Consider the following 19929-nt stretch of genomic DNA (forward strand, 5'->3'; position numbering starts at 1 on the left):
CAATGAATAGATTACTTTGTAATACAGAAAATCAAATGTATTTTGGAGTTGAACACTTAGGAGACTTGGAAAAGATTCATTCATGAGCCTAAAGCCTGGCCTGCTTGACAGTCTTCAGAATGCCTTTGCCGTGGTCTCCCTGAACCAAATAAGGGAACAGCTGCCTCCATCTGCAACAAAGGATTTCAAATAATACCTACCACTAAATACAATTATTTACAAGAGAATCCTTATGAGCTAAAATTTAGATCCTTGCTTCTGTGATTTAATTTATATCCCCTCCAAAACCTCTAAGTTAGAAACCATGATCTAATCATAGTATTAAGGGGTAGGGTCTTGAGGAGATAACTACTGATTGGGCAAAGCCCTCATGGATGAAATGTGTGACCCAAGAACCCTGGTAACAACTTAGCTAGGCCTTTTTGTCATCTTCCCATTTCAACAGTAAGGACATTGCTAACTGGCCCCCTCTCTTTAGAGGAAGCCACAATGGATAAATGGATAACCTCTAGTCACCTTGAAACTGAACAAACCCCACCAGACTGAGAGCACTGATGCCTTGATGTTAGACTTTCTGACTACCTTAGTTTCCTATTACTGTAACAAATACCTAAGATACATCAACTTATAAGGAAGAAAGCTTCATTTTGCCTTATAGTTTTAGTAGTTTTAATCTCTGACCTATGAACCCCAAGCATACTTTGGGCCTCCACAATACCCTTCAAGGGTACTCCAATAGCTAAAATTTCACACTAGCTTCCATTTCCCAACACCTCACAGTATCACCCTGTGCTAAGAGCCAAGCCTTAAAAAATGCACACTGGGGACACTCATCCAAACCATGGCACAGGCCTTCAGTGGGGTGCTAATAGATTTCTGTTTATGAGTTATTTGGTCAGGGGATATTTTGTTGTAGCAGCATAAAGTACTAAGGCTCTGTTACATCATTTCCTGTTCACCCTCCAAAAATATGCAACATCAATCTATGTCCTCTTCCATATTAAAGTTACTGAACTAGGTTAAGAGATCAAATTAATTGTATCTAAGGGAGCCCTGTCTACCTTTGCCCTTCCATTTCTCATTTGACATAATTTCCAGGCCCCTTATATACTCCAATCAATATATGTCTTTAAAAATACTCTACCAGCACTAAATACTGAATTCCCAATCTTCACTTTGAGTGGGAAGCAAGCCAGCCCTCAGCAAGGGTATCTCCACCATGCCACTTGGGTGGAGGTAGAAGACTAATATCTAAATGTGGGTTTTTTGACTCCAAGTCCAAAGTTCTTTCTACTCCACAAACCTGTAAAATATTCGCCTCAACAGTGAGCTGCTGGGATTCTAAACAAGACCAACTTTAAAACTTTCTATTCCCAATCTCCTTACTAAAAGGCTGAAACTGTATTTTTTTGTTATTAATCCAACTTGAGAATTAGCCAAAGTAAGTTGTAGTGCTTGAGTGCTATCACATAACAAATCCTTCCAAAATTAGGTAGATACAACAAGAATCAGAACTTCCCAGGTTCCGTCTCAAAATCTCTTGGGAAGCTGCAGTAAAGTCTATGCAATGGCTTGGTCACACCAGACACTTCCCTACTCTTATAAATGTGGTACCTGACTAGGAACACTTCAAGGGCTCTGGGTTGTAATGGGTAGGGTTTCATGGATGCCTTCCTCTATTTATGTGGGACTGCTCTGACTGCTCAAGGAAAGAGTCTGTTGGAGGCTATTGTCGACATTATTTAAGTTAGTCACAGCTTTCTATTCAATACTTGAGTCATTGGGGCTTGCCCACAGTCCAGAAGATGGAAGGTAGACTCTACCTTTTTATAGGATGGAGTTATAATTATATCCTCAAATAGTTGCTATAGAAATGAATCACTTATAAAGCACTTCATATGGTGCCCACTATTAACCCACTATTCAAGGACCCTTATTACTGAGTCCACATGTCCTTTGTCCATGTGCTTTGTGTCACTTGTCCATGTACTTTGTGCCACTGCATACTGTCATGATAGCCACTGGGACTATTTTTAGGATTTTATTCATACTAATTCATCTGAATAGAGTATCAAGCCTAAACTACATTATGCTCTTTGCTCCCAAGCCTCCACTGTGTACTGGCTCCTCACAGAGTGCCAGAAATCTTAGCTATTAGATTGTTTTTTCTAGGAATGTTATCAGTGAGCACTTATCCTTCGGGCACATGAACTATACCCTCCCTTATATAATGCTCTGAGTCAGCTGGGCTGCAGCCACACCTAGGTGAGGAATGTAGATGGGCAGCCATCATAGGCAGGTAGAGGAGTGAAGTGGACCAGTGTTGCAAACATCAGAATGGTGCTAAGAGCTGGGAGCTGGAAAGCACAAGTCAGGAATGGAATTTTGCCTACATATTTCAGTCAGGACTCATAAACATGTGGAAGTCATTGCTACTAAGAGAAAGGCTTGAGAAATGGCCTGTGAGGCTACATGAATCCACTCTGGGACTAGCTGCCCAGTCTGACTTTCAGGACAAACTACTGGTCTCTCTTACCCTTCCTTGAGCTCATAAGCAAAAATGAATGGACTGCATCCATTTTTGCTGCATTGTACATTATCAATTTGATACACTTTCCTATTTATTTTTTCTTTTGAAATATTGCACATGTATCCCAGATAGTACTGTAACTTACTAAGTAGTCAAAGTTGACCTTGAACTTCTGATTTTCCTGCCTTTACCTCCTGAGTGCTGGGATTGCTGATACACATCACCATGCCTGATTTATGTGGTGCTGGACCCAGGCTCTGTGCATGCTAGACAAGCACTCTACTTTACCACCTCCAGACCCTGATGCCCATTTTAGATGCAGTTTTTCTAGCCACAATTTATCCTCACTCTAGCCTGTGGTGATAACTTGCTTGTACAAATAAAGCTTTTCTGAAGATCAGAGGCTAGAGCTTGCTACTAGTTAATCATAGAGGTCAGGAGGTCTGTACAGACAGAAAGTGAGGTGGCTGGGCAGAGACAGGAAGTGAGATGGCTGGATGGAGAGAGGTTGTAAGTAGGGAGAAAGAGGAACTCACTCTCTTCTCCACTGGGAAACTAAAGAGGTAAACTAAAGAGGCTTGCTCCACTTTCTCTCTGGTCTCTCAGCATTTTCCTCCATATCTGACTCCAGGTTTTTTATTGTTGAGACCAATTAAGAACTCCATTTACAATAACCCACCCTCCCTATAGATAGGATTTATTTAAATGAAAAAGGTGTAGTTATTCATCATCAATGATATAATTTAGAATTATACAGTGAAAAAAGCTAAACAAGTTTTTCAGTATTTTCAAATTCATAGAGTGATATTCTTTGAGATTCAGCAAAAATAAATCAGAATGCCAGGGTAGTCTCAAGAGTTTTTAAACTTCTGATATTTTAAACATACTTCTAACAATTTTCACACTCCATAATCTGAATAGCTGAAATTCTTGTTTAAAGCATTGGAGAACAACAGCCTACAGGAAAAGTCAATGAAAACAGTTCAGGTCTCTAAGTAAGATAACTCCCCTCAGGGGATCACAGGTGCATACTGTCCATTCCAGAACTATCTATTACTTTGCATTGAAAATGTGATATGCGTAGAGATATAATTAAAAGGATTTACAGGAACTACACTATATATGTGAAACCACTGGTGTCCATTTTGTCTTTTTTAATTACCTTTCCTGTCCTCCTTTCTAAATGTTATACTATATCACACTTACATTTGTTTACTTATGTTCATGTGTGTGCTACAGGCTAAGATCTATATAAGAGGGAGAACATGCAGCTCTTTTCTTTATGAGACTGGGCGGTCTCACTTAATATTATATATTCTAAGTCTATCCATTTTCCTGAAAATTTTGTGATTTCATTTTTTAAAAGTTGAGTAACATTCTGTTTTATATGGGTCAGATTTCATTATCTGTTGATGGACAACTAGATTGTCCCAGTACCCTGCTATAATGAAGAGATCACAGTAAACATTGGAGTGGGGTGCAAATATCTCTACCACAAGCACAGAGTTCCCTAGGTACATGTCCAGGAATGAAATAATGTGCTCATATGGTATTCCTATTTTTAATTGTTTGAGGAGCCTCCAAAACTGATTCTCACTATGGCTGTACCATTTGCAGTCTCATCAACAGTAAGTCCTCTTTCTCAGCATCCTCTGCAACATTTGTTGTCAGATTTTTTTGATATCGTTATGACTGGGTAAGTGCCATCCCACTCAAGATAATGTTTATTGAGGTTCTTAATCATAGATTTGGAATTCTGATACTACTCAATATATAGTCACTATCCTCAGCCCATCCCCAGAGTCATTTGAAGAAAGCCTAAATCAATAATAAATCCAACTTATTCAATTATAATGTGTTCCTGGAAATTCTAGAGAAAATTACAAAGGTGCAGTATCTACAAAAATGTTTAAAAAACAATAAAATATCAACTAAAATTGATAAAATAAAAATAAACTAAAAGTTGTGTTTGCTTTGACAACCTAAAACAAACATGTCAGAGAGTCAATTTCCTCTGCCAAGGTGGAGAGTTCCCACCATGACCTCAAACTTCTTTATGGACACTGCTTGTATCTACTTTTAAGTTCCAATAGGTTGATCAAGTTGTATTAGGTAAATTGAATGTATCTTTATATCCGCTAGACATTCAGTGTCTATATACTATATACATACTATATATGTGCCATGTAGCTTTTCCAGCCACAGCTTTATCCTCACTGTAGCCCACCCTCCCAAGAAATAAGATTTACATAAAGAAAAATGTTCATTCATCAATGATACAGTGTAGAATTATAACATACAGTGGGTGAAAAAAATAAGTTTATCATTGTTTTCAGATTATCACTTTAAAATGTTTTCTGATAAACCAAAACCCACATTCTGCTTGCCCTGTGGTATAGGTCTTCTACTATCTTAAGTGTTTCAAAAGAGTTGTCTACTCTAGGTTCTAATAGCTTCTGGCTACAAAGGAAATTTAACTTCTTTAAAATGTTGAAGACTAAATGTCAAACACATGAATCACAAACCCAATGGTTTTGTAAATTTCCTCATTATCATGCTATGTAACAAATGGAAGTTAGTGGAATGACCAAATATACACATAAAATGAGGGAGGGGGAGGAAAGAAAGAAGGGAGGGAGGGAACAAAGGAAGGAAAGAAGGAATGAAGGAAGGAGGGAAAGAAAGAAACCATAAAGCCCATTCTGTGGAGGCAAGTTCCTAAGAACACCCTTCATGCAAATATCCTTAAAATCATAGTTCTCTGGCCAAAGCCAGAACATGAATCCCTGTGCAGAACACAGAATGATAAACTTCTTAATTAGGGGGGACAGATAGTAGGGCCCAGTTTTTCTAGTCTAACTCCAAGATTTCTACCTTCCATCCATTTAAGCTTAGACAACTTAAACTCATAGCTTTAATTTCCTTCACTCTAAAATAGAAACAATAGCACCACCAATAAAGAATAGACCTCATTGGGTTATTATTGAATGCATGACTAGACATAGGACTCTTAGATCTATGCCAATTATATAAGCACTAACTGAGTGATTGTGGTGCCAGGGGTGGTGGCAGTGGTGGGAAAGCCCTGACAATCAACTGTGTAGCTTTTCTGCAAATACCTTCCACCTCATGGAGGATTCACTACCTCCCAAAGCAATCTATTCCATCTTTAGGGAGTTGACAAAAAAATTTTTCTTTATAGGAATATAAAATCCAATTCAATCTATAACTTTGTCACATGGAAACACTTAGAGTGAAAGACTTTCAACACAAACATATGGCTACTACAGTATCTGTGTACCTTATTTTTCTCAAACTGGGGGAAACATCCCAGTTTCCCTCATTTCATCTTCATAGTGGTACAGTTTAGAGGCAGATGTGAGGTGGCACACACCTTTACTCCCAGCACTCAGGAGGCAGAGGCAGGTGGATCTCCACTAATTTGAAGCCAGCCTGATTTACATTGTGAGTTATAAGCCAGCTAGGACTATAAAGTAAAACCCTCTCTCAAAAAAATTTTATTAACAAAACCAAGGTAGCACATACTTCAGTCCCCCTTGTTTTTCCTCTCTTCCAAGAGTAGTGAACTGAGCAAAGTGATTATTGGCTGTACAAGAATTAAGTCACCCCATCAATACTGCCTTAGAGATGCTATGTTTTTAAGTTCTAATGCCATGGCCAGGAAGCATCATAGATATCAATACTCAGTAGTGTTCCTTGTTTTGTTTTTGTTGCTGCTGCTTTGGGGTTTTTGGTGGTGGTGGTTTCTTTGGTTGGTTAGTTTGGTTTGGTTTGGTTTGGTTTGGCTTGGATTGGTCTGGTTTGGTTTGGTAATGGGTCATAAGCATTTTCAGGCAGGAATATCTAATGTTGATCCTCAGAGGCCAAGACATAATATACATATATAAACTCAAGGCGCAGCTCATGGCACACTCATGTGCCTACCATCACAGGCACATCACCTGGACCATCACCAGGTGGTAACAACGCTGCTAGGTTGCACCACCTCAACAGCTTTAACTCTGAAACTGGGTGGTTCGTGATCTGGCAATTGCAGTTCAAATCTTTCCTTTCTGAGAAGAGGAAATGCAAGTCAGGAGTTGAGTGGCTTTCCTGAGGTCACATGGCAAATCAATGGAGAGATGTTCTTGAAAGGTAACAACCTTTTTTTGACAAGTCCCCTCCCAGGCATCAGGGAGAACAACTCCACTGAAAAGAGAAGATTCCCCTCGTTGGAGATGCTGTACATGTCCTTAGAGACCACAGGTCCTCTGTATGGAGAGGCCCAATATTCCACAGTTTTTATCAAAACTAACTCTTTGTTCAAGTGTCAACTCCACTGCCTCCTGCTATGTATGCTCTGTGAAGATGTTTTCCACTCTTTCTTATCTGAGAGACACTAGGGTGCTTATAAAAAAAAAAAAAGTGTTATCATTATGCTTGTTATAACTAGCCAGGCAAGTGGTATGCTTGAAATTAGACAAGCCACTCAGGCCATGTTCTGCAGACCTTACTTCTCTTAACATTAAAATGTACCAGATCCCAATTAGGGTTCGTCAGATCCATGTGCCTCAGTAGAGATACTTATCCACAAACAGTGAAGTCCTTTCAAGACTAAGCTAGTCTAAGGGAAGAGAGACAGGACACATTACCCATTGAGCCAGCCCTCAAGTCCTCTCAGCCCAAAAGTAATCTCTCCTCACTGGATTCTGTCTAGTACATGTTCCAATTTTGAGTATTTCACGGCAGAAGTCTTCAAATGTCTTTCTAGTACATCAAATACCTGTGATGAGCTTACCAGGAAACTGGTGGTAATCTAGGAAAACATATGCAATATCACTAGCATTTTGATTTCAGTTCAACAATTATGAGCAGACTGAAAATAATTTCCAGAGGCTACGGTGTTGTGAAACCACCATCCATCCACCCATCCATTCATGTGTCTACCTACTTATCTCTGTATTTGCAGAAAAGGAAAAGACTAGGCACTTATGTCCCAACATTGACACAAAGCAGCAAGAATATAACCTGCCATCAGGTCCCCTATTGTCTCATAGCCAGTCAGCCAGTGCTTTTCCTATGAAATAAAACTTCCAAATACCAAATATCTAAGATGCATTCCTTAACCTATTTTGTCATTTTAAAAAGAACAATAGTCAAAAACATTATATTCAATTTATAAACAAAATACAGTAGTGTTTGTGCAAAGTGAAAGTTGTATTATCAAAGACTAAAACATGAAAAATAAATTAAAGCAAATGAAGGCCAAATATTAATGATAAATTCAAGTGCAACAGTTCTCTCAATTTCTTAACGGAGGAGAGAGGGAATTACCTGAAGATTATGTACAAGAAAATATATATACATCCAAACCACCTGAGAACTGAAAGCATGCTTGTAGGGTTCTTCAGTAAGAGGAAAAATACTGGCACCCTCAATTTATTTAACCCTAGTTACTTCCCAGTAATTACAAAGACACAGACACAGACATACATGCATACAGAGAAATGCTTGCATACACACACACACACACACACACACACACACACACACACTCCAAAATAAAAATGATTGTCATCTAAGTGTTCTAATTCTTCCTTTTCTGTTTCATTGACATTTCAAGTCAATGAGTCCTTTCTGTGATCTGTGTTTAAAAAGGCACAATTCCTGTCAGAAATTGATGAACTTAAGCATATTGTATTCAAGGTACTTTTAACACACTGGTGGGGGAAATAACTTGGAGTGAAATTATAATGAAAGCAAAGATTTACAAAATAATTTCCAATCATTTTGTTAAACAAGATTTTCCACTTTCTAGGGTGCTAATGAAATATAAAGAAGATGAATGAAATGCATAAATATTCATTTCTAATTTCAACCTGATTGTAAAATTTTATTAGTGAAGGTTTGTAATTTATACTTTGGACCTAGGAATGTAGTTTATACAAAGATACATTATTGAACTCAATTTGCATCACCTAGAAAAATAATGCCTAGGGGTCATGGGAATGTACTAACACAAAAATAATAGTTAGAAGGTTAATATTACAAAAATAAATGTTATCTCACTGAAGGCTATGTTAACAGAAGGGATAATAGCCTAGTGTTGTTCTTTTAAAGGATTACACTTCTCTTTGGGAAGCAAGGAAAACTTTTAATTGAGAATGACAATCAAACAGGAGGATTGCATTTTAAGGTAAAAGGGACATTTATTGGGGGCTTGTTTAATACAGAGTGGATTTGTTTGTAGAGAGAGCATCTGCCTGATGCAGGAGGTTTGAGTCCTCATCATAGCCCTTTTATCTCTCCTCTAAATGGTGCAGGCGGGATTCAAATGCCTTTCTGGAAAACAGCTCCCTTGGAATTAGAGAAGACAGACTCTAAGGAGTACAAACAGCCCTAGCTTCTGGTTTCAATGCAGAGTACTACCACACTGTCATATCCATATCATCCCATTAGTTTACAGGGCCTGGAGAGTAAGTTCATGCTCCCCCAATAGTTCAAAGTAGTCACAATAACCACTACATGCTACTCAGTCTATACACACACTCTTTATAGAATATGGTCTAGAACATCATGAATGTGCAGGTTTCATTATTCCAGGTTATTGTTTTCATTCTGGTGATATACCCAAATCCAGGCAAGAAAGATTGGCATGAAGAATTTTGAGGGAATGCATACACGGGCACAAACCACCTGCAGACTGAAAGCAAACCTATGGAGTTCTACTTTAAGCAGAAAATTGTTGGTGTTCTGAAATAATCCCCCACTGATTGATGACAACAAATTCTAATAAGATTATTTTAGAAGTAAAAGTCTTCTACACTCAAATATGTTTTTAAAAAAAAAAAAAACTGAAAATCGTCCTGTTCAAGCTGTTTGTTCTGTGCCAGATTACACCAGAGTTTCTGCTGCAATCAAATCTCGCTTTAAATAATTATCATAGTACAATGTCTGCTCTCTAGAAATGCTGTGGACCCCAAGATACATGCTACAGTAAACCAGCAACACAGGGAAGAGTAGCATGTATACTATTATCATTCAGGAAAAGAAAACTATTCATGGTGGAAAAAAAATTGATAAAACTGAAGAAAATTAGGAAAAGATGGCTGAATCCCATAAAGGACAATACGCATGACAGAGCAGAAATGTATAAATGACAGGTGACATCAGTGATGGAGTTCAGATGAGATTCAAGCTCTAGTCTATACTCTGCAAACTAGACACCAGTGTTTATACAGCCTCAAAGAACAGAGTTGAGCATAGCATAACCCAGTTCCATGAAGATTCGTTACACACTGTTTTATTACAGTGGAAGAAAAGATATCATGGTCTGATTTTCCTTGAACTGTCAAATTTCAGAAGAGATGCAAGTATGGGATGCAAGTATGCAAGTATGAGATGCAAGTATAGAGCAAAGTGTGGGATTCTTAGATTTTTGGCAGGTGTTCAATATATAGCCTACATAATCACATGTTAATGACTGGATTGTGCTAATCAGTGTGCATACCTGATCCCTTCATGCCCAAGGGGAAGTCAACCATTGCAGAGCAGTTAGTATTTATGCTTCTGATAAAGATTTGATGATATGCCAGGTAAGAAGAAAAACTTTCCCACAAAGTATCTTTACAACTACCTATGACGTCACTAATAGGACAAAGTAGGACAAGGCCACTCAGACTTCTATAAGCATCAAATCTTTCCTAACAAATGCTCCTTAATCCTTTTCTTTTTCAGTTAAACAGCCTAGGTTTGAGAAACTCTTTTAGAGTGCACTGGAAGAAAAATAACATAAAAGAAACACAGGGTATGATCCAGGCATGAATACAGTAGATGTATCAGTATCTTAAACACACAGACATGTTTCCTATTTCACTGCCACAGCAAAGTTTTAAAAAGTACACACAGTGAAACATGGTTTTACTCTGTAGCATGAACTTCAGATAAGTTTGTGATTAAGTTTATCAAATAGATTTTTAAAAAGAGACGGCACTGTGTGCTACTTTCAAAGTTATGGGAAAAGGGAACCCTTCCTAGAGAATACTGTTTGGTGGCTTCTGGGCCACAGCTGGACATCGTCACTTAAACAACACCTAAGTTCGCACTCAAAGTTGAATGAATTTCTAAAATTGGAAAACAAGAATAGTAGTATGATAGTTTGAAAAGGAATGGCCCCCTTAGGCTCATATGTTCGAATGTTTGGTCCCTAGTCAGTGAAACTCTTTGGGAAGGAATAGGAGGTGTGGCCTTCTTGGAAGAGGGGTGTCACTTGGGGAGGGTGTCTTAGTAGTCTATTGTCGTGAAGAGACATTATGACCAAGGAAACTCTTAGAAAAGTATTTAATTGGGGCTTGCTTGTAGTTTCAGAGTTTTAGTCCATTATCATCATGGCAGTGAGCCTGGTAGCATGCAGGCAGGCATGGTGCTGGAGAAGTAGCTGAGAGCTTTATATCCAAATCCTCAGACAACAGACAGACAGAGTGACACTCAGCCTAGTGAGGGCTTTGAAACCTTTTAGAACAAAGCCAACTTCCAACAAGGCCTCAACTACTGCAGCAAGGCCATATCTCCTAATCTTTCCAAACCTGGAGACTACACATTCAAATATATGAGCCTATGGGGCCCATTCACATTCAAACCACCACTGAGGGCATTGAGATTTCCAAAGCTCATGCCATTCCCAGTTCTCTCCCTGCCTTGTGCTTATGGATCAGATGTGAGCTCTCAGCTACTGCTCCAGCACCATGTCTTCCTGCCTGCCATGCTTCCTGACACCCTTTGAAACTCCCATTAAACTCTCTCTTCTATAAGTTGCCTTGGTCATGGTGATTTGTCACAGTAGAAGAAAAGACAAGTAGTGACTTTCTCAAGAAGCCTAAATCTTACCAGCTTCTGAATTTCTGCCCCTAATGGGGCTCAGAGATTGATCAGGTACCACATAGTAGATATACACCAACCTGACCTTAGACATGAAGACAACAACACACTAGTCAGCACAGGTGACCCACACTTTCTGAATTATAGTCCCAATAAAAATATTGAAATTAAATTCATCTGGGTGGTGCCTAGTTTCTTAAATTACTAAATCTCTTTCTCTCACATATATACACAAAAAACTTGGCAACAACTCAACATTCTTAAATCTTTCAAAAAGAAGCAAGAGGAGAAATCTTCTAAAAGTCTGTCACAACATGAAGTGTGGCTGAAGATTAAACCCCCAGTAAGAATTCCTGGACTATGCTATCACACAATGACAACAACTCTGTTCCCAGAAATAGTACAAAGTCCACACCAGAAATTTTATGACTCCAAGTGAATTAAATGAAATACTCCAGAGCTGACTAGCAACTTCTCTGGGCTGAAGAAAGAAAAGCAGAGAGAGGCAACAGCCTGCAAGCAAAGAACCATTGTTCCTGGTCACTATTTATTAAGTGGTCCGACATGGCTATTATTGTTTTCTTTTGATTATAATAAATGACTTCCTTTGAATCTTTTATTGATGTGGATCTTTCTTCACAACTTTTCTAAAGAATAAAAAACACCAACTAAATTTTGTTCATTTCTGTATCTTTTGAGCATTTCATAGATCAGTCCTATGGTAGACTGCACATGATCAGCACCAGACACACTACACTTGGTAATCTACAGTCCTAATATAAGCAAGGAAAGGCATTTCATTTGCATCTCCAAAATAAGGGTTTCAGACTTTCTGTGCTGAGGGTAAGGGTATAATGCAGTTCTTTCTACTTAATTAAATAGGTAGTTCAAATCCAGATATAAAATAAATATGTGCATGAGTCCTACTTTAAATCTTATTGTCACATGGAACATTTTCTAAGAAAGACCTTTTGTGGACTGGCTCAATGGATGAAACACTTCCCATCAAGCCAAATTCAAATCCCAGGGACTCATATTAAAGCCAGACATGTAAGGTAGCTAGCTTGTAATCACAGAATTCCTGAATTAGAGACCAAAATTTTGAGCAAAGCTAGTTAGCCAGACTAGTCAAATTGGCAGGCCCTGGGTTCAGCAAGAGACCCTATCAAGGAAGGCAACCAATGTCATCCTCTAGCTTGCATAAACATATATACACATGTGTACTCCCAAACATGTAGCTGCACACATTAATCCCACACACATGCATATACACATTCACTCTACTCATAAATACAGAAAGAGAGAGGAAGGCAGACCGTTGGTGCCTCACCCACAGTTTCATGTTCTACCACAAAAGTAACCATGGTTTGGTCAGGAATATGTCTGTTCCCTTGTCCTTGGTCCTTGGTCTCACTTCCTTCACTCAATTTTGACTAAGCTCATGTCTTTGTAATTTCTGTGGATAACTTCCCTAAGAGTCCACTCTTCCAGCCCCATCCCAGTCACCCTTGCACCGTGGCCAATGTGATCTATTTGAAATCTAAATAATGCATCTTTACTGTCTTGCTTAAATGCTTAAAATCTCCTAGTGCCTTCCTCTTGCACTTGAAAGTTCAAACACTTCATTAGAGCCTCTGAGTCTCTATAATATCTATCACCTACCTGCCTCATTGATTTCATTCCAGATCATTCTTTCCTTTCCAGCCACTCTTGTTGTATTCTGTTGGTCAAATACACTAATCAAAAGATGTTTGTACTAACTGCTAGACACTACTCACTTTTGTTTCAGAACATTAGGAAATTGCAAATTGATTGGGAAAGTCCCGGATGGCTAGCTTTTGAAGTGACAGGAAGTGATATTCAGGCTACTGGAGCAGGAAAGGCACTTCCCAATACTAGACCCTGAATGCTACAACATCAGTCTGCCAAGAAAGATGTTTCCACTGATATAACTGTGGTATGACTATTACTACAGTAACCAACTTATTTCTGATTGGATTGAGAATTGCTCTATACGAGGGATTTCATGTCTGGTACCGTCACAAAAGTCCATGACTTGGAAGATCATAGGCCCTAGCAGGGGATAGACTTAGGCTGTTTCACTAAATGGACAGTTGCCTCCTAATATTTATACCAGTACAATTGTGCTACTCCCAACCTTAGTCAGATGAACTTCTTATTGCAGTTGATAACAGTTAATGCAGAGACTCATACTGGCCAAAGTGCTGATTTAGGTACTCAGCAATAGATGGGTCATTTATATTAACCTCTCCATATCCAAGGTTCAAGGAAGAGTGGGAATAAAGGCTATAAAAGACAGTTGTAGAATGCAGCCTTCTGGACATAACATGGCTGGTGCACACGTCAGCTCATATCAGTGGTGGCTACCTGTATGAGACCTGAATACGATCACACAGGTAAAAAATTCCAGCATGGATAAGGAGGGATTGCTTAGACTCAATCCCTACCAAAAGATGTGCCTACTGGTAAGTTGTCTGTGCCCCGGTGGCTGGCCCTACGTCCTTTCACATGTTTAGCACTGGTTGGACTCATGGAACTATCAATATAACTTATTAATAAAATAATACATTTTTAAAGAGGAGACAAAGTCAGGAAGGAGCTGGGTTGGTGGTTCCCAGAGAAAGTTGGAGAGAAGGGGTGGGCAGGAAATAAATAATATAAATATATTATATAGATGTGTGAAATTTATAAAGAATAAAATTCCATCATTTTAAGTGAAAAAATGTAAAAAAAAATAAATAATAAAATTTAAAAAGTCTTTTGTACTTATTACATATTGTGAGGTGCCCAACCCCCCCAAATATCTGTACAGTTGGCTTGTTCCAAATTTCAGCTCAGGATTGTCATCTCCAGGAAGCTCTTCCTTCTATAATTCTCCCTTTCTGGATTCCCCCCATTGTTTGAATTGTCTTACTCTGAGACTGTGTGCTGTGTAAATCCTATTAGGACAGAAATCTGATATCACAAGGTGATCTTGGTATCTGGAACTGAGTCATCATTCCAAATGTTCATAGCCAGTGATGACAATGATAATAGCTCTTTAAATTATACTTTAAAGCAAAAAAAAAATGTGCTAGGAGGAGAACATAGGACAGCATGAACCTCTCAACTCATTCATTTGCTACAGCAGCTACATATAAATACCTTCACAACACACCCACCTCCAAATCGTTGTGTTTGCAGAGAAGTCTACTAGCAATACCTGGCTCACATATCCTTTCTACACTTGAAACTTTTCTGGAAAATAACCACCTATAAGAATAGATATGGGTCAAAAAAAAAAAAAGAACAGATATGGGTCACTGTAAACCATCACAGAGATGCCCCTTTATGCTGGCATAAGAATGGTGCCGTATGCATCTTCACATAAGAAATTATGTGGGCAAATTCCTTACTGATGGCATAAAGCCAATGATAACAACAATACATGTCACTGGATGGTGCCAATGTTCCTGTGCCAAAAAAATGTATTGTTATTCTGAAGCCATGACAAAAAACCAGAGTGGTTGTACACAGAAGCAGAGAACGATTGTTATGTGCACTAACTTTTCAGCCATAAAAAAAAAAAAAAAAACTCACCAACTCACCAACTGATATAAATCACAAAATTTTAAAATAGATGTATAGATGTTTTGGTTTCTATAATTGTTTAAAGTGTGTCTAAATGTTTTATATTGCATTGGCCTGTGAATTCCCTTCTCTAAAATCTCTATCCTCCTTCTGTGCTTAGATTATTACACATTGTTTTTGTGTTGGAAATTATGTGGCATCTTATTTTGTTGAATTTCCACTTCAAAATAACCAGAATTCTAACTTGTAATGTTTTTTCTAGTCAATTCATGGAGACTGGCAAAATTTCATTGCTTTTTCTACCTTTGCCATCTCTCGCGTCTTCATATTTACCAGTGAAACCCTTCAGAATTCAGTAGACAAAATACTATCAGGTGAGGACCATCCTGGAAACTAAATTACAGAAATGGAAAAGGTGTTAACAAATGTGTGTTGTAGTCATTCTTAGCTTTTATTTCTTCACAGTATTTTATGGGACTCAGCTTATGGTATGGGAAAACTACAAACAAACAAAAGAAGCAAGTAAGATCCATTGAAGAGAAATGCAAATTTCAGGTTTCTTCATCACTGCTCTTTTGGACTTCATATTTAATGAACTAATTAGAATTTTACTTCAATCACAGTCTTCCTACTCCAACACACACACACACACACACACACACACACACACACTTGCAGGTCTGGCAGGAACCTAAAATCCTTCCGTTGTTTCTCTTTACAAAAAACAGAACCTGACTTGTGACCTGATCTTCAGCCTAGGTCATTATAAGTCTAAGGTTACAGTTGTCACATTGTTGAATCTATCTGGTGAAGAGGGAACACAAAGAGAACTTCCACATGCAGCTGCTATTTCCCATTTGTTAAATCCTTTTATTGCACCATATAAGTACACAGCTGGGAAATGCTATAGAGTGGGAGTTAAACAAATATTTTGGCTTCCTAGCATTCAAAGAACACAAAAGCTCTAGCAGAAAGCAGAGCAAAAGTTTGGAAACATTTCTATGAGAATGGTCTCTCTCACACTAATCTATAACATGTTTGCAACCCTAAGTTATTTGAAACTACCATAAGTCATATGTAACATAAGTTATTAGTATCTATTTTTTGACAAATTCTGTGTAATTGAAGTTTCAGAAGAACTCACCAAAGCAACTTACAAAAAATAAAGTTTTTTCTGGGAAAAATAAGGAAAGTGCCCTCTGAAGAAACAACTTGAACTGTATTGTCCCTGCCTTTACCCACACATTTTCCATTCCAGTTACTTTTATTTGGTCAGGCCTGCACATGGCATAAAAGCAAAACTTTTATGTTGAACCAGTCCCTCTCTGTGCCCCCTCTTTGTCTACACTAATCCAAGTCACTGTAATCTTTCATCTAGATTTCTGACATAGAAATCCCAGTGGCTCCCCTCCTTTCACTCCTGCATCCATTCATGGTGCCACAGCTGGAATTATCTGTGAAAAACCTTCTTCAGCCCTTCAAAGACTGTTCCCACAGCACTCAGATGAAATCTCGCCTCCACAATGCCATCTCCAAGGCCTGGATGATATGGCCCCTATCTGGTTTTCCAACCACATCTGATGTATCTTCATTCATTATCCTCTGACCACAAAGACCATCTTTCATTGCCTTAAATTAATTTATGGTTTTATCACCTCAGATACTCTACACACACGGCCCTCTCAATGGATTTCCTCTGCCCTACTCTGACTACTTCCTGTCATCCTTGGCTTGAAGAGGGCATCCTACCCATCTTTTCAAAGTTAGACTCACTTCATTGTGCTTTCAGACAACATTCTGATCCTCACAGCACATGTCACAACTTTAACTATGTATGATTTGCATGTCTAGCCCCTGTCCAACAATACAAACTCCAGGATGGCATGTATCACATCTGCTTCACCACAATACAAATGTAGTTAATAGAATGTCTGGCAGCCAGAATGTGCCCAATAAATATTTGTTCAAATAAAGACCAAGCAGAGTCTCATTATCCTGCTGATGAGCAAGTAGCAGAGACTAGCTATCTCTCTCATCCATGCCACCTTGAAAACAAGGAATGAATACGTTAAGTTCAATCAGAAAATGTACTTCATCCTTGTCTCATTATATATTTGCCCCCCCAGAAGATAAATCTACAGCCAGCAAACTGTGCATTGTTGATTTCCCACATATAGAACAAAGTGATATCATTTGGAAGAAAATCTGGAGATCATCATGTTAAGTGAAATAAGTCAAATGCACAAAGACAAGTATCTCCCCCCCCATATATGAAAGTCAAGTATGGTAGGAGAGGGGAACACTGACCTAAAAGGGCTATTAGGAATATAGAACAGAAAAGGGAGGGAGAGGATACTTAAGAAATTGTAGCAGAGAAGGAAACTATAATAAAAAAAATACTATATGCATGTATGAAAATATCATAGTGAAATTTGTTAATCTGTATAATTAATATGTGTCAATAAATAAATAAATAAAAGCCTTTGGATCCTGAAGTAAAACTAGAATTATTCAAGACATGCTTCATTCATCTTTGGATCCTCACCCCCTTCCTACCTACTGCTCCAAAGCACAGGCTGTGGCTACAAAATTATTTGAAAAGAAAACTTTCTTCCTATACGAGTTATTCATCTCCATATGTGTCTTTGTTATTAAAGGCATTTGAATGATACCTTGGTTTTTATTAAGAAATAAAACTCTCATTGTCTGTTCAAGATTTTTTTTCATTAACTTAACTTTTGGTTACCTACAAGTTAAGAAATATAAGTCAGGGTTGAAACTTCTAAAAAAAAAAAAAAAAGAGAGAGAGAGAGAAGGAAAGAAAAGAAAAGAAAGAAACTTCTAATTTAATAAGACATATTAAGGTTCTTCTTTCTTCTATATTATCATGGACATATTAGCTTAACTTAATTTCCCAATATTAATACACAACCAACCACACTTCATCTTACTACATATTTATGACATTACTAAATTCATCACATTAAATTGAAATATAAAAAATAAAATAACTGACTTCCTCTTGTTTAAAAAGTACATAAATATTCTTTTGCCAAGTGGACCTAATGATGGACATAGCCTAGATCACAAACGACTTTCCAAGTTTTCCCAGTTACTAAAATAATAGCAACTGTATGTATCATGTTTATTTTGTAACATGACCAGGAATAACCCTGAAGCCATGTATTTTAGCTTTCCTTAAAACATCTACTAAGGATGAGGATGTAGATATAGTTGGTAGCAGTCACCAGACTTCCAATGCTCACCATTCTTTGCTGAGATGACAGAACGCTGTCCCAGTCAGCATCTTGTTGAATGGTACTGACAAGCGTTGATAGCTCCTCAGAGTGAGGTTTGTTGTGCATTATGGGGTGCAGAGGCAGATGGGAGGCTGCATGTTGATCACCGCCCTCTTCCTTTTCCCTTGAGGTCAAATCCTGGGTCATTGTTTCCTCTCCATCAGCTGTACAGGCAAATGGAGAGGTGGCTTGCTTGGAAGACATTCTTCTGCAAAAGAAGAGAAACACCATGAGGACTCTCAACAAAATTAGAAGACATACATTATATCTGATTAATTTGCGCAAAGAGTAAAATAAAAATCCTTGAAATTGAGAGGCATTAACAGTCTAAACAACAGACAAAGGACTGAGGGTGTATCTGTTCCATTCCCCCCCCTCCCCTTTTGCTTTTCATTCTCTAAACATCCTCCCAATAACTGCTGCATATTTTCTCTTACATAATCCCCCAATATGATCCTTCAAGTTTTCATGGTGTACAATATATGTATTTGTTCATCCTTCCTACTAGTTTTCACAACTAGATTACGAGTTTCTGGAGAGTAATTAGGTTGGTGGTTAGCAATGAAAGGAACAAGTAAATGAACTGACTGATGAGCCAGTTTAAAGAATGACTTCAGAGCAAAAATATCTAACTTTCTCCCACAGCTCTGAAGGAAAGAAATGAGCCTATGTAAAAAATAGAAACTGATCATGACTTACTGGTCATGACTTACTAGCTTACACATTGATTGTGAATGTCATATCTAACACCAAGGGCCAATGTGAAGCTTTTTGGAGACCTCCAAGATATGTTAAGTATTGCTTTTTAATTTTTAAGTTACATGTTGACTGAGTGGCTTCTAGAGTTAGATAAATTTTGTAACAACTTTGTGCCATTTGAGTTGAGCTTCTGAAATAATTATGCTTCTATTTCATGACAGAAAATACATACATGATTTATAGCACTAACTATAAAAAAATTAAATGCTTACTGTGCGTACCAAAAGTTCACAAAATATTATCATTTGTTGAAGTTTCCACAAAGAAACAATCAAAAGACTATGTATAAGGTCTTCATTTAGTGTTTCAAATGAAATCAGAAATAATGATGTTATATAAAATTACAAAACTTTGAAAACATCACTTTAGAAAGATGAATTTCTCAGGAAAGCGATTAGTGACCAAACCACTAAAAGTTTATGACTTGAGGAAAGAAACCGTTTTATTTTTCCCTAAAACCTCATGTTGATTTTCATTTATTGTATTTCCTTTGAGACTGCTAAGTAACGAAGGGAATACAATCGCTACCTTAATTGCTCTTTAACATTAATTGATTTCATACCATTTTTTAAATGCACAAATCAGTTAACATAGGGAACCACACGAGCATTTTTCAAATTAGCAAATCATTAACTTGCCTGTACTGTTTCTACAGACAAATAAATACTGATTAAAGAGTCTAGAAATCTGAGATTAACAGTTAAATTTACAAATCTGTCACATGCTTTCATGAATATTGCAGTGAAGGAAATATCAAGTGCAAGGAAAAATAATTAAGTTAATTCCAATTTAAACAGTAGTTTTTATGTAGCAGCCCATGTTTCACATAGGATTTAACAGCTAATGCTAAATTTCTCACAATTAATGAGGGGG

At 37.8% G+C, this 19929-nt stretch overlaps 1 protein-coding gene across 13 annotated transcripts in view; it reads right to left on the minus strand.

Annotated features, from left to right (window-relative positions):
* Sox6 (SRY-box transcription factor 6) overlaps nucleotides 1–19929 on the minus strand; it is a 580992-nt gene that overhangs the window by 299581 nt on the left and 261482 nt on the right. For 10 of the 13 annotated variants that reach the window (XM_051192743.1, XM_051192732.1, XM_051192745.1 and 7 more), the window contains one exon: nucleotides 18265–18505. In XM_051192743.1, the coding sequence (XP_051048700.1) occupies nucleotides 18265–18501 (237 nt within the window). In that variant the 5' untranslated portion in view covers nucleotides 18502–18505. The remainder of the gene's footprint in view (nucleotides 1–18264; nucleotides 18506–19929) is intronic. The other 3 variants (XM_051192737.1, XM_051192742.1, XM_051192740.1) reach the window with 1 other exon arrangement.

This window comes from Phodopus roborovskii, unplaced genomic scaffold (genome assembly GCF_943737965.1).
Source record: "Phodopus roborovskii unplaced genomic scaffold, PHOROB, whole genome shotgun sequence".
Lineage (NCBI taxonomy): Eukaryota > Metazoa > Chordata > Mammalia > Rodentia > Cricetidae > Phodopus > Phodopus roborovskii.